General features: G+C 48.4%; 7 protein-coding genes across 7 annotated transcripts; 4 read left to right on the forward strand and 3 right to left on the reverse strand.

Moving 5' to 3' along the window:
* Positions 1-268: 268 nt before the first annotated feature.
* On the forward strand, positions 269-4,200 carry MCYG_08301 (conserved hypothetical protein; the record flags this gene model as incomplete). Its single annotated transcript, XM_002843172.1, has 2 exons — positions 269-3,018; positions 3,078-4,200. The coding sequence occupies 2 exons, from the start codon at positions 269-271 to the stop codon at positions 4,198-4,200; spliced, it is 3,873 nt and encodes a 1,290-aa protein (XP_002843218.1).
* Positions 4,201-4,327: 127 nt separating this feature from the next.
* MCYG_08302 (conserved hypothetical protein) lies at positions 4,328-5,842 on the reverse strand (the record flags this gene model as incomplete). Its single annotated transcript, XM_002843173.1, has 2 exons — positions 4,328-5,776; positions 5,819-5,842. 2 exons carry the CDS (start codon positions 5,840-5,842, stop codon positions 4,328-4,330), a joined length of 1,473 nt encoding a protein of 490 aa, XP_002843219.1.
* Positions 5,843-6,124: 282 nt separating this feature from the next.
* MCYG_08303 (conserved hypothetical protein) lies at positions 6,125-7,108 on the forward strand (the record flags this gene model as incomplete). Its single annotated transcript, XM_002843174.1, has 1 exon — positions 6,125-7,108. The coding sequence occupies one exon, from the start codon at positions 6,125-6,127 to the stop codon at positions 7,106-7,108; it is 984 nt and encodes a 327-aa protein (XP_002843220.1).
* A 59-nt stretch (positions 7,109-7,167) lies between these two features.
* Positions 7,168-9,827, reverse strand: MCYG_08304 (suppressor of glycerol defect protein 1; the record flags this gene model as incomplete). Its single annotated transcript, XM_002843175.1, has 2 exons — positions 7,168-8,372; positions 8,444-9,827. 2 exons carry the CDS (start codon positions 9,825-9,827, stop codon positions 7,168-7,170), a joined length of 2,589 nt encoding a protein of 862 aa, XP_002843221.1.
* A 256-nt stretch (positions 9,828-10,083) lies between these two features.
* On the forward strand, positions 10,084-10,578 carry MCYG_08305 (conserved hypothetical protein; the record flags this gene model as incomplete). Its single annotated transcript, XM_002843176.1, has 2 exons — positions 10,084-10,160; positions 10,240-10,578. The coding sequence occupies 2 exons, from the start codon at positions 10,131-10,133 to the stop codon at positions 10,576-10,578; spliced, it is 369 nt and encodes a 122-aa protein (XP_002843222.1).
* Positions 10,579-11,048: 470 nt separating this feature from the next.
* On the reverse strand, positions 11,049-12,680 carry MCYG_08306 (conserved hypothetical protein; the record flags this gene model as incomplete). Its single annotated transcript, XM_002843177.1, has 2 exons — positions 11,049-12,294; positions 12,328-12,680. 2 exons carry the CDS (start codon positions 12,678-12,680, stop codon positions 11,049-11,051), a joined length of 1,599 nt encoding a protein of 532 aa, XP_002843223.1.
* Positions 12,681-13,005: 325 nt separating this feature from the next.
* Positions 13,006-14,319, forward strand: MCYG_08307 (transmembrane protein UsgS; the record flags this gene model as incomplete). The annotated part of the gene is made up of 5 exons (XM_002843178.1): positions 13,006-13,063; positions 13,099-13,226; positions 13,282-13,481; positions 13,525-13,918; positions 13,990-14,319. 5 exons carry the CDS (start codon positions 13,006-13,008, stop codon positions 14,317-14,319), a joined length of 1,110 nt encoding a protein of 369 aa, XP_002843224.1.
* Between the last annotated feature and the right edge of the window lie 650 nt (positions 14,320-14,969).

Below are 14,969 nucleotides of genomic sequence, written 5' to 3' on the forward strand. Positions count from 1 at the left end.
TTAATAACAAGCTTTCGGATACTCGTTTTTCCGTAAATTTGTGACTAATTGCTTAACTAATCATTAATAAACGCGTCGATAATTGGTTAGTCGCGTCGAGACACCAAAAGATGCAGACGCGCGACTATTAACAGACCATCAAGATTGTTCTTCAGCTTCTTCCTTTCACTCTTCTCCTTCAGGCTGATATGTCTTTACGATAGGATAAGACGGCCCCAATAAACTCGAATTTATGCTTTACTAATATCCTATATCTCTATCTGCAATAATGGCCACCTCCCCGCGCACAGTGCGCTCCCTTACACCGAGCAATACACCAAAGAGCATCGGCGGTTCCCCTATCAACAATGGCAGCTCGCCAGTTATTATGACTCCTGGACGAAAGATTAAAGCTATGCTTGCCGCATTTGATACCGATTCAGAGTCGGACACTGCCGTATCAAAACCCAGCGCTAGACCAAGTTCTGAGGGGCCACCTGCTCCAATGGCGGAGGGAGAAGATAGTGAAGATGATCAGGATGATGAACTACCGATAGCCCCACGCGGTCGACTAGCTGCTAGAATGCATGCCAGCATGCATTCACAGACATCGCCAGCATCTGACCACAAGAACACATCAACACAACGAGATCAATCAAGTGTTCTATCCAACCAGAAAGAGATGTCGGACCCGGATTCCGGGTCAGATTCAGATGATGGAGACATTATTTCATTTAGAAGAAGAGGGGCAGCCACACGATCCAGGGAGTCATCTTCCCTCTCACTAAATAATGCCGCAAGACGGTCACCATCACCGTTGTTTGTACCAATGGATTCACCAAGCCCTGTAAACAAGGCCGCTCAACCTGGTACAAAGTCACCAGTAGCCACACCACCTATATCCCGCCTTCAGTCTCTTGTCAATGAGAAACGGATGAAATTAAAGCAGCAAGAGCAAGAGATACTTGATAGAGAAGGGAGGACACAGCGGGCGATGGGGTTGAATAGTGAGGGAGATGGAGAAGAGGACGAGGAAGAAGACGACGAAGCGGTTAAGAGACTAACACAACAGCCACGACCTATGAGAAAAGCAAGTAAAAAGGCGATACTTGACATGAACCGTGAGACACAACGAATGGCGCGCAATATGCAGCTAGCACACGAGGCTACTACTAAGAAGAAAATAACCATCGACAGTTTCTTGGCCAGATTCAACCAGAAGGTATCCGCTGCTTCTAATAGCGGGTCTGTGTCCGATACCCCTGCTCAAACCTCAGATACAGAGGCCCTACATTCTACACCTCCAACTTCTCCAGTTAGAGACACACCGCAGGAGAAAATGGTTGACAAACCAGGTTTAAAGAAATCAAGCTCGAACATAGAGGCACTTTTGAAAGAGGATATGGAAACTACCATTGATGACCTGTTGGCTACTGCAGACGAGCTCCCGGTACCTCAACCAACTCAAGCTCAGCAACCTTTGAAAGAAAAGCCCCCCACCATACCCACTGTTCCCAGCGTGGATAAGCCTGGCCGACAGATCCAAGTCCGGTTATCCCGTGAAGTTATTGCCCGGAACCAGCAGCACGACTCAGATTCAGACCTCGAAGTAGTTACCTCTCCACATAAGGCTCGCCGTTTAGCGCTCTTTGAAAATGTTACCACCCAAGGCTCTCATAAAATATCAAACTCGCTACGCACGTTAAAAGCATTGGCACAATTGCAATCGAGCCGGAAACCACAACCTATGACACAGGTTGAGCTTGATGGAATATTACTCCGCAAGGCTAGAGAGCAGGCTGCACAACAAAGAGAGGAAAAAATCGCTGCCCTCAGAGCTAAAGGTGTCGTTATCCAAACCGCTGAGGAGCGCGTTCGTGGCGAGGAAGAGGTTGAGGATTTGGTGGAGAAGGCTAGAGAAGAGGCTGATCAGATTGCAAAGCAAGAAAAGGCGGCTTCAAAACGCGCCACAAAGTCGAATGATGACGGCATGCAGGATATAGACAGCGATGAGGAGGAGGAATATGCTGACGACGTTGAAGCTAACTCTGAAGACGAAGATTCAGAAGACTTAGGTGGAGACGACACAGACATTGATAATGACGGAGAGGACGAAATTGCCGAAGAGCAGAATGGGCAACTATTCGATGATCAGGTAGAAGGTACCGAGTTAGACGCTGGTGATGACGAACAAGTTGAAGAACAGGACACTGCCAAACTGAGTCTCCGGCAGAAGAATAGATTGAAACTTGTTGTCAGTGACGATGAGGACGATAATCCTGTCGACTCTCATGTGCCCGCTACCCCTAAACCGCAAATTCCCAATCTCAGATCACCAGTTACTCCGCTCCTAGGTTTATCTCAGGCTTTTGCTGCAACTTTGGGGAATAGCCAGGAGGACTCACAGGAGGACTCTCTGGCGCAGCTACGTAAGATGCCTGGTATAGATCTTCCTGTGGCCGAGCTGTTTGATTCAGCTTCGCAAGGCTTTATGCGTGAAAATCAAAGCCTGGAAAGAGGTACTCTTGATATATTCGCAGGATTCGCGGAGACAAATACCCCTGCAGCTGATTCTCCAAGTGTCAAAACCTTTACGGAGTATTCGCAGATCCCAGATCCCACCCAGGATAAGGGCTTTGTCATGTCACCATTTGACCAGCAGAAACGATTCCGAACAGCCCCGTCTACCATTGCTACCTCAGTGATAGCTTCCAACGAAGCTGACTCTCATAAGGAAAGAAAACGCCTTAGGCGAGGTCCGGTCCCCCAGGGCCCGGATTCTGACAATGATAACGAACACCACCCCAAGATTAATGCTTTCAAATTAATGAAAAAGAAAGCTAATAAACCGTTTGTAAAGGATAAGAGTAAGGCAAAGGAAATGGTTGAAGAAGCTGCGGAGGAATCTGATGATGAATATGCCGGTCTTGGAGGTGCAAGTGACGAGGACTCCGGATCGGAGGATGAGTTTGATAGGCAAATGATTAATGATAACAGTGGGGAGGTGGTGGATGAGAAAGAGCTGGCAGCCATGAACGCGTATGTACTGCACAATCCAATTACATTGAGGTTGATATATGAATCTAACAAATGTGCAGTCACCATGAACGTGAGCGAGACGAATTTCAGGTCAACAAACTCATGAAAGACATCACCACTGGGGCGCTACGCAGGAAACGTGTTGGCGATGCGCTAGAACTATCAGATTCCGATGATGAGCGTATTTCCCGGCGGCGAGCGGCTAAGAGAAGAGAATTTATGAAAATGCGAAAGGCCCTACTTGCTGACGAGAAGATCGGTAAAATTGCGGAGGACCCAAAGAAAAAAGCTTTCATGAGGACTATCGAGGATATGGACATCGATAATGACTCTGATTTCCTGGAAGAAGGCGAAGATACTGAAAATTACGTTGCTTCCCAGGAGAGCAATAACAATAGCAATGAAAACAGCCAGAAATATGGTGATTCTGGTAACTCGGAGGCTAGGAAACGCCCATTTGGTGTTGTTTCTGCTGATTCATTGACCGGACTACCTACTAAATCCCGACGATTGGCTCACAAAGCAAGCATGAGGAAACCTCTAACACTTGCTGAGATACGCGAATCTGTATCGTTCTTGATCGACGGTCCTAATACTGGTTCTTCGTTAGAAGCTCCCCTTTCAAGCAACATACAAACACATAATACATTGGCTCAAGGTGACCATTCCGGTGGTATTGAAGAAGCAGATTTCGTTGATAATGACGGCATCCCTCCGGCAGGTGACGGTAGCCAAACAGATACAGCAAACAATGATATTCAACCCCGTCGGCAAAGGGGTAAAGTCGTTGACCGGCTCGCACTCCGGCGTCAAGCATCTTCTAATGCAGCGTCGAGCGGCAAAGTTGCCTTCCACTCTGGAGCGAACAGCACTGGACCCGAATTCAAGCTTCCTCCTTTCTTGCAAAGACGGTCCTCATCCGGCTTGTCTATTACGTCTACGAAATCTTCTTCAACATCGACAAGCTCCGGTTCTTCAGTAGTAGTTACGGGGTCTGCGGGAGTACAAGGTGGCAGAAAGGGCGCAGTGAATTATTACGCTGCTGCAAGGGAGAAAGAAAGAGAGCTACAGCTCAAGAAGGGTTTAAAGAGCTCTGGCTCTTCTAGTTTAGTTGCTCAACGAATGAAGTTAGGGAGCGGCCTAAGCGGGCTGTTAAGTTCTAAGGTTAGGGAGTGGGAATGATGAAAACCTCCCTTAATGGATGAATATATAGCTCGTTTTGGATTTGTTATATCAGGAGTCAATGGTTGGCGGGGGTATAAATAAGTATGATTGAGCATTCCTTATCAAAGTCTAGTATTGTTTATTTTCAGTCCAGTATATCCCACTCAACGCCCACCAGACATGCCGAAGATGCTTTTTCAGTAATTTTAACATCATTTTCCCTAGAAATTGTCAAATCAATCTCGATCTCCCAAGCTAGTCCTCTTCTGATCCCAACATAATCGCCGGTTTGTAGACTCGAAAAACCAGGGTTTGTCCGTGAGGTTACTTGCAAAGGATGGTTAAATAATAGAACCTGGTGGGCTGAAAGTTCTGCCTCTGCACCTTGTTTGCGCAAGGTGGCCATTATGAAAGGAGCTGGGTGACCAGCTGAAGCGCAATGAGCTTTACACCGAGGTTGACCCCTGCAGTGCTCCATCGAATGCTTCAACGAGGCAATTTCCCTAGTAAGGCAATACCTGTCTGAAGGGTTGATTTGGCTTGCGTCGGCATCCTTAGCACCTTGGAATGGGCTCTCTGATGGAAAGAGCATCGAACCTGGCGTAGCATGAGGAGTAACTAGGCGTTTGGCCCCGAGCTCGAATATCCAATTTCGGACTTCCGCCGCCATACCCTTAGGAACAAAATCCGGACTTACTAGAGAGCCTGCACGAACACGCTTTGTACGGCATGCCAGTGGTGAGAATGGGATTGGAGTGGTTATAGGGACTGCTCCTTTCTTGCCATTTGCTCCATCGGGGGTAGACGGGAGAACAAATCGCGGTTTCTGCCGTGGCGTAGATTCAGGGCCAATTACATTATGTATAAAGGCCTGAGAGTTAGTTTGATTCCCTGGAGTTGGAGTATCTGTTTGCCCCAGTTTGGCCACAAATAGAGGGTGTCTGGCTGATAATGATGCCTGGGAGCCCGGTCTTGGAGGGAATATCTCCCGTCGAGGAGGTGTAATGAACTCTTCTTCGTGTAGCTCTGAGGGCGGACTCATCTGGTCTCCCGCAAACACGGTGGACGGACTTCCCGGAGACGAAGATGTAATAATATCAACTCCGGGAATGCTCCTGACCCCCAGATCACCATCCACAGAGGGTGATCTAGAGAACTGCCGCCGCCTCTTTGTTCTTGGGAGGGTTGGAGAAAGTGAGAGCAGCATTTCATCGTCGTCGTCGTCGTCATCGTCATCGTCGGTTATGGTTAGATCATGTTCGCGGCGTGGCGAGATGCCTTGGTCATTTACCGTTTCCGAATCTGAATCACGAATTACTTCCCCATTAACAGCGGATGAAGGTCTTTTTAAGCTGGGAGCATTCTCCGGATCGTCCTGAGTGATCTCATCATCCGTTGCGGGTCCTTGAGGCTGGCTACTACCGCCGCTGCCGAACAGGAAGTGAGGAGTTGATGCGAACTGAACATTCAGGCCCTGAGATGGCGGTGGCCCCAAGCGAAACCGCGGAGTCCGAGTCTGTAGCTGCGTAGGATGAGCCCTGATGCATTCAGGGTATTCATCCTCGGGCGTCTGACGCGCTTTCGCTGATGTCTGCTATATGGGAGTTCAATGAAGTGCATTTCAACAATTCGTTACCGCTAGCTTACATTCATATGGCATGTTATATTGCCTCAGAAACTAGCTCCACTGTGCTTGTCCTGGTATTATATATTCATCTCATGTTCTTATCCCATCCAATACAATCAACTCGATATAAAAAAATGTTCATGATGTTGGCACGAAAAACGCGACGTTCAATTAAAGTTGAGGCTCCGCCAAACCAGCCGAGGGAACTTTGAACTGCAAAGAAACTTCATCGTTCATTCGACGTATCAATAAACCTCCCAATATTCGCTGAATCCACTACGAAACTCCTTGGTAGGAGACTGTGCAGCTTCAACGATGCCAGCTCTTCGCCCACACCCTCGGAGTATTCTCTTGACATTAGATGCATTCAACACGATTTTCCACCCTCGCCAACACGTTGCACTCCAATACACCCAAGTCGCAAAGGCTACAGGCTTCATATCCCCAAGTGTCTCACCAGAAACAGTACAAGCTGCATTCAAGGTTGCTTATAAACGCGAAAGTGCTTCAAGGCCGAATTATGGAAGGAATACACCGGGTTTTGGAGGGCCAAGAGAGTGGTGGGCGAACATTATACGGGATTGTTTTGCTCAAGTTCACATGGAAGAAAGGCGGAGAGAGAACACCTTGGAAACAGGAGTAGTGCGGGAAGTCCCTGATTCATTGGTGACAGAGCTTCTTCAGCGATTTGAAAGCAAAGAAGGGTATGCTCTATTTGATGACGTGGAAGAGTTCTTCGGGCGGCTGAAAGCCTGTAAGAGGGAACTGCAAGAGAAGAAGAAAGCTGGCTGTATAGAGAGCAGTGGTATCGAGAATATCATCGTGGGAGTAATTTCTAATTCAGATGATAGAGTATCTTCTGTCTTGAACTCTCTGGGACTATCGGTTGGCAATGCTTGGGCGGATAACGGAGAACTGCTACTTCGTGCTGCTTCGTCAGCTCCTACTACAAATGCGGCTGAAGCCGAATTGAACGATATTGATTTTATAGTTACGAGTTATGAGGCTGGAGAGGAGAAGCCACATCATCATATCTTTGACATTGCCAAAACCAGGGCTAAAGAGCACCTGTTAGCTACGGATCCATCGTATGAGTTAAATGATGACTGGAGATGTATCCATATCGGAGATGACTACGGTCACGACTACAAAGGAGCCACCAATGCTGGCTGGGAAGGCTTCCTCTTACTCAGAGATGGGATGGACTATCTCTCCGGTACAAATCACCAGGCAATAGACGGTGATGTAAAGTCTCTCCAATCCCTAAATGAGCTGTATTCGTATTTAGGCCTGAGATAAGGACTCTTTAGTTCTTTTTTCATATTTACCTATGTACATCATTACCGAGGCGGCCTGGTCTAAGCTATAGAGTTTCCTTCGGCCACAATACTCAGTGTATCCAGTGCAGTTTTACATGCCCACTTCACCAGCTTCTTATCCCGTTTCGAAGATACCACGTCAGATTTGGTGACGATCTTCCGGATAAAGTAGCGGAGTCCTGCAACGACTTGTGGTGTCTCTGTGGTTTTCATAAAGATGGCCATCAGAGTTTTTTCATTGTACCCGGTTTCACCGTTTTCATCCCCTTTAGCCTTTCTATGTGATTTCTGCTGCGATTGGATCATAATTGTTATCAAGAGGGTTTCGACAAACATCTTGGTTTTCGGCTGTAGGTACGGGAAGTCGAGGATTTTAAGGATGCCCAAGGACAAACTTCCCTCCGCGATTAGACTGGCAAACATTTTGGCCAAGTTGAATGTAGCTCGTGTGCTTAGTGCATTTTCATCATTTTCGGCATCGAAACTGCCATCGTCACCGTCCTCCCCATCCAGGTGGCCTCGCTCCCCCATCTTTTTGAAGATGTCCCATAATGAAAACATGAACCCCATTCTCATCTTCTTTTCGCTACATAGCTTTCGCGCAATCAGGGTATAATACGGGTTATGTGCTTCCTCTTCAATTGCACAGTGTATCAACACACGGGGAATTTCCGATTCCTGATTCCTCTTCAATCGGAGCTTGGCCAGTCGCAGATGTGCATCTCGATAGTCTGTGGCAGACATGATTGCAACGAATATAGATCGTCTGACATCAGTGTTCATGCGATGGGCTTTAGCAAGTTGGCCTAAATCGACCTCGCCCCCCGTGATATCGTCATCCAAAGTGTCCGCTAAAACTGCATCGCGAGCCGTGCTATGCTCATTAGTGTGGTCGTTGATCATTGAAGCGTCTTTCCAGCTTGCGCCAACAAGCCACCATTTTCCCGTTTTGGAGGAGTTATGGATATCTGTGCGACTGATCCTAAGGGGTTCACTGGCTCTGAGATTCCTGTTATTCAGAGTTCCGAGGATTTTCCTCATCTTGGTGATGTATTCTGACGCCAATGTTGTTCCGGCAATGCCAGTTTTAAGGCGGTTATTCTTGAGGTCCGTGATTATTTCAATCATGAATTTTGTGCGAACTGATAATGCCGCCTCGCCGACTTGGGCTACCGCAGGTTGAACCATCATTACAATGTCCTTAAGTGCAGACGGGTCATCTTGTCTCAATTGAGATCCAGAACCTATAGCCGTGAGTTAGTAATAATACCCAATAGAACAAAAAACAGCTTCCTAGTGTGCAGGTATCCCGTACTCTTAATGATTTTCAGAAGCAATTCGGTGTTCAATTCATTGATCTCCTTTAGTAGGAGACGAATATAATCGAACGCCAAACTGCTTCCAATAACATGAAAATTATATAGATGAGAAAGCAAAGATATTAGATTCGACATGACCTTTCCATTAGAGGAACGGTTGCCGGCATCTTTATTCTCGTAGATTTCATCAAACTTCTCCACAACACGTTGGACAAGCTCTGCTCCGAAATCCATTCCAACCACTTTGTATACAGCGGATATGAAGGCAGCATGAAGGATGACAAAGGTATCATTCAGGGTGCTCCTGTCTGCTATCAAAGCAAGTAGAAGGTCGATGAGAGTTGATGTAACGTTTTTGCGAGGGTGGTCTTGATACATCTTTTCCACTTCCGAGAGTATGGATATCAGGTTGGCTTCGGATAGCTTGTTGAGCTGGCCCTGCATTTGACGACGTATGCGAATGAGCGCCTCTGATTCGGTAGAGGCTGCAGCGCGTAGAGATGGTGGAATATATTTTGGCTGGTCCTTGCTGGAGGAAGTTACAGGGGCGACATAGGGGTTTTCTCTTATTTGCTTTGGAGGCTCATCATCTTCAAAGCCTTCAAATTCATCCTTGTTGTCCGATTTGCTGCCTTCATCGCTGTCGTCAAGCTCCTCTAGCAAATCTTCATCATCATCTCCAATACCATCTTCCTCGTCCTCGGTATTGAAGCCTTCGTTGCTCCCGTCGGATTCTTCACCGAGGTTTATTTGAGCTTGTGCCTGGACCTTCCTCCTTTTACTCTTTAACCATTCATCGCTGTCTTTCTTGCGCTGCTCGAGGTCAGTCTCAGAGCCGTACCCTCCCAGGCCCCCCAGAATGTCAGCTAGTCCATCCTCTTCGAAGGATTTTGGGAGCTTCTTTTTCCCCTTAAGGCCCAAAGCTTTCTCTAATCGAGCGATTTCCCTGTCGTCCTCCTCAAGCTTCTCCTGAACGGCACGAGGTATTTTGCGCTCGGGAGGATGTGAGGCGTTCCCATTTTCACTTTTCCTTGTATCCCTCTGGGGTTCATCGTTCCGCTTCCGTTTCTTCAGGACAGATTTAGGCTCTCCTTTCGCTGGTATAGCTTCTCGTAAGCCTCCATCTCCAGCATCGTCATCATCATCATCCGAAGACACCTCCATACTATAATTCCGAGCAGGCTCTTGTCGCTGTACCGATTTTCGTGGTTGCTGGTGATGCAGTTTCTTCTGTGACCGTTCCTCTTTTCGCCTTTCTTTCCTGCTCAAAGGCTTCCCCCGTCCTCTGTTCGACCTGGCATTTTCACGGTTATCCTTCAGCCCCAGTTCATCGCGCAGCTGCTTGGGAAGGCGTGTGGTATTAATCTCCGGTCGACGCATCGCTGTGTCGTCTTCTTCTTCCGCTTCATCTTTTTCTCTTTTATCGTCTTTTTTTTTTTCGTTTTCTTAAAAAAGATATGATGTGGTCAAAGCGCCGATGCCGATAAACTCTAAATTGTCCGCACTTTTTTGAACTCGAAAAAACACAAAACGTTTGAAGACGAACAGAAAACAACTTTTCCTTTCTACAACAATTTTTACTCTTTTTGCAGAGTGTGCATAGGCTAAGGCCACTTTGGAAGCATTCAGACAGCCTGAGTACATATACCCTACCCGCATCAACAGATATACTACGGCGCGACGATGTCGAAACCCCACCTCCCTAACGAAGAGGTATGGATTCAATATATAAGAAACACCACCGCGAAGTACTCTGTATGATGCAACTAACTAACAATATACCCGGCTACAGTTCTTCACTCTCCTAGAATCCCTCTTTGTAAAACAATCCCACTCTGCTCGCGGCTCGATATTCCTTACGCAAAAGTGCTTCCCATCCGAAACCTCAAGCAAAGGCGAATCACAAACTGCAGAGTCAAGCGCACCGTCTTCGAGCGCACCGTTGATCTTGATCCGAGCGTCAAATGGAAAACACAAGGACTCGAAGATAAAGGCTTCAACCGTTGTGAAGCCAGAGGAGTTAGGGGCGTTTTATCGCCGATATGCGGAGATATGTAAGGCTGGGATGGTTGGGTTGAAAAAGAGGGATCGCAGCGCGAAAAAGAAAAGCAAGGCAAAGGGGAAGAAATAGGAGGCCATGGTTTAGTTAACCATTGGCCGTATATGTCGACTCGATGTGGCGGGGGATTTTCGTGTCCTTGTGGGTATATATGCATCAGTTTGGCGTTTTTAGCTGGGGGTTTACTTGTGAACTATTGGTACATAGAAAGGCATATTATGAGCCGACGGATTATTTATTTTAACATAAGGAATAAAGCTGTCATTATATTAACTATGCTTGGAGAAAGAAATGTAGAACGAACGACCAAAGAGAAACCCCTTCTGTACATCCAGTGATATTCCTGTACAGTTGTAGCCAAAAAAAAAATTGTAAACCGCCTCCCGTTAAATGCTAATAAAATGTCATCAATGCAAGTATATTTTGCATCGGGTGCCAGGAACCCTAAACCGTCATTACTATCCACGCAACACGGTGGATAGGCCGAGAATAAACCAAAGGAAAAAAAAGTGTACAGATACAAACAAAAATGCCAATAAGACTTAGTCCGTCTCATCCAAGGAATCATAAACGCTCAGGGAGTTTGAATTCACCTGTCTGAGGGAAGGCCGGGATGAGATGGGTATTCCAAAATCGTCTTCACTCAGGTCATCGAGATCCCCTTGGTAGGAGTATGGGTCTGCTGAGTCCGGGGAGGTAGAGGACGGCCGGTTGGCCGCAACCTTTGCAGCGAGGCGCAGGAGAAGCATGAGAAACTGTACGGGTGGGCCAAGGACATATGTACATGTCTTTTGCATGATTGAGTGAGTGAGATGGTTGGCGGGAGATCGCGCAGAGGGATAGTAGAGAGTAGAAGAGGGTGGAAGCGGTGAGAGCTCCCGTTTTCTGTTAATTCGGAGACGCCGACGGAGGTCTGGATTTGGATCATCGACAGCAGAGCTTTCGTATGATGAGAGGTGGCTTGACCCATACGTGTCGGAGGAAGAATGCTGGTCAACAGACGGCAGATCCTTGGGTAACTCGCCGATACCGTTGCTGTCTGAATCGATGAAGGGGTCGGACTCTGATCTGGAAATTATGTCTGAAGTGTCTTCTTCACCGTGTACCACTGAGGGTGCAGCCGTGATGTCCCCGCCACGGGACGAGTGCCATGGCGATGGGGGGTCTGAGTGCCGGGTATCCAGTGAGGAGAGCGAAGCATCGGTCTCACAGGTGTGGTAAGACCCAAGACTTGACATCCGTTCACACTCGTCGACGTATTCCCGGTGTCCTTGTTCGGGGTTGCCTGCATCCTTAAAGTCCTGGAATTTGGCAACCAGAGACTGGAATGTCTGAGGAGATGGAGGCGCCCTACAACTGTCTGACCGTATCCTGTTTCTGTCCGGCACAAGCAAGAACGGCTCCCCTTCAGCAGCGGCGGACGGGTTGTGCTCCGTATCGTCCTTCTTCTGGGGCTGCTGATCATTGTTGGTATTACTACCTTCACCGGCATGGGTTGCTGGCCTGTCAACCGATTCCGGATCAGTCGTAGCAGCCGAAGAATGTTCAATAACCAGGTTCAACGGGATAGAGGCGGGCATCGACTGGCGTTTTGGCTGCCAGGCCTTCTTCTTCTTAGGTGTTTTGGCTTCTTCCGGCAGGACGACGGAGAATCCACGTTTAAAGGGACAGGGAGTGATTTCATATCTGATTATGCTCGACAAGACCTCCTTAAATCCCTCGACGCGGCCTTTGTCCTCCTCCGTCTCGTCGGGCAGCTCGACGCGGTAGTAGGTGAGCTTCCGTATCCTGAAGACAAATCTAGAGACCTGGTCAACACACCAACACTGGCTGTTCTTGAGCAAGGGGTACACCACGCTGCCGGATTTCAGGAACGTAGCCGAGCCCGCGACATTCTCTATCTTCAGAGAGCCGATGGACACCAGTCTCTCTGTCGACAGCTTCCAGGGGAGCGTCTCTATGGCGTCTACGGGGTAGTCGAGGTCGGGGAGGATGGGGGAGGACGACGAGGAGTCCGGGAGCTCGAACTTGAATATCTTCGCGGACGGGCTGGAGTAGAGGATCTCATCTGAGGCGAATGAGCTGCCGGTAGAGATCTCATGCGATCCAAGAGTATATCTGCCCGTCGAAACGGCTCTGCTGGGGAGGGTCGAGGAGCGCCGGAGCGACGTCATCGTGAGAGAACAGGTAAACAAAAAAAAGGAGAGACAAAAAAGGAGAGACGGCAGGGGAAAAAGGAGTGTGGATAGGAGATGGATATAGGAGAATAAAAGTACACGCTCTTACATCGCGCGCATAGCAGTTAGCCGTCGTTCGTTCTTCTGTGAGGCGGTTGGGTGGAAAAAACATCCACATCGACGTAGTGACGTTAGAAACGCCTTTTTTTAAGCCACAGCGTGAGAGGAAGAACACCAACAACAACCACACACAGCTCGATCAGCGGAACACAGAAGCACGCACGGAGTATACAGAGTATAGAGGAGTGCAGTGTCTAGAGAGATGCCCAAGTTCGAGCCCAATGCCATCCTTCGGGGTGCGCAGCTCACTCTCGTCGGTGGTAAGTCGTCGTCCTCGTAGGATGACCTCGACCAGACTGGCTGATGAAGTATTCAGCATACAGAGCGTTGCAGAACCCGGAGCTCTTCAAGTCAGAGCACTACAGACAGGCTGCTCTCGCTGTGTGCACCGGCATAGCCATCCATCTCGTCGTTGCCATCCCGGTAGGCCGTCTCTACATGTATATTTGCTCTGGCTGCCAAGTTAACAAGGGACTAGATCGCTGCGGTCAAGCTGGTGATATGGATTCTCTCTTGGGCTGTGGACCTCGAGGGTGCCATATGGGATGATAAAGCGGTCGGGACGCTGGACTTCGTCTCCAATTATGTCCTGCAAATTCCCTTCTTTCTCATGGCCCTGATGAGATATATCACTCCGACACTGGACAACATGTATGCACCCTCGATTTTTCTTTTCTGGTATCAGTAAAAAGAAAAGGTGGAGAGACTTATGTTTGGACAGGTTCATGGAGTCTCTCCGCTGGGTTGACAAGACCTATACGCAAAAGCACAAGGAAGACGACCCGACGACTCTACGGCCAATGTACTATGACAACCTGAGGATGTACTCCAAGGGCGGCCGCTCTCCCGGTAAAAAGTCCCGCTTTACACCCTTCAAGGCCTTCGCGATACGGTATGGGAAGAGGACGGGCATGGCCATAGCAGTCTACGTCCTCTCGCACCTACCGTTGGTCGGCCGCTTCGTCCTTCCGTGCGCCACTTTCTATACCTTCAACAAGGCCGTCGGTCTTGGACCAGCAGCTGTGGTCTTTGGAACCGGACTGCTGCTGCCAAAGAAGTATTTGCTAGTCTTTTTGCAGAGCTATTTTTCCTCTCGCAGCTTGATGAGAGAACTGGTGAGCTTGTCGCTTTCGACTTAAATTTTGGGTGTTTGCTTTCTGTATCCTGTGTTAACGGTTACACATAGCTTGAGCCCTATTTCAGCCGGGTGAAGTTCACTCCTGATCAGAAACGCCGCTGGTTTCTCGACAGGGAGGGCGTGCTCTTTGGATTCGCGGTTGGTTTCTACATCATACTTCGCATACCCATACTTGGTGTCTTACTCTATGGAATCGCGGAGGCGTCGACAGCATACCTAGTGACCAAGATAACTGATCCTCCGCCTCCGCCAGCCTACTCGGAAGGCTTCGCTGAAGGCCAAATAACATGGACAAACAAGCATCTCTTCCTCAAACTACCTCTAGACTCACTCGACTTTCCCACCATCAGAGCTCGTGAAGGGAAGAGAACCCCCTGAAGGGGAGATAAGCCCTACCGGCAGACGGTTTGGATAATTTTTAGTCTTCCCTCCCCCCATGGAACGGCGGAACCGCTCAACCTGAACCAAATATCACGGCTGATGATGCCATGATGTCATTGACCCTTCCCCCTATTTATAAAGATGACCCCCCTGGTTCCATGGCCTCGTCGGAATCCAACTTTTCCTTTCTTTGCATTTCTCTTGCATTTTGAGATATCTGTCCATCCGTGGTGTTCTATTGGTGCGGAGCATAAAAGGAGATGCCGCTAGCCTTTTCTAGGAGATGGAGGCCGTCAAGAACTGTTTATCGTTGGTCACGATGATCTACGTAATAAAGATCTGTCTGGAGCGTATTCTGCGCTCCTCTTCCAGTTCCTCTTCCAGCTTGTCTTCCATTTCTTCCACTCCTTCCGGCGTCATCCCCTCATCTATGTCAGTACCGTCTGTGCCGTCTGTACCATCTATACCACCTATACCACCCGTGCCGTCCGTGCCATCTGCACCATCTATACCATTTATACCAGATATCTCAGATTCGCCAGACGTCCCAGATACACCCCCTCAACTACCCCGATCACCCCGATCATCTCGATCATCTCAGTCCTCTCAGTCATCCCAATCATATCGACCAGCATTGTCTTCTTCGT

Source organism: Microsporum canis, genomic scaffold, assembly GCF_000151145.1.
Source record: "Microsporum canis CBS 113480 supercont1.8 genomic scaffold, whole genome shotgun sequence".
Classification (NCBI taxonomy): domain Eukaryota; kingdom Fungi; phylum Ascomycota; class Eurotiomycetes; order Onygenales; family Arthrodermataceae; genus Microsporum; species Microsporum canis.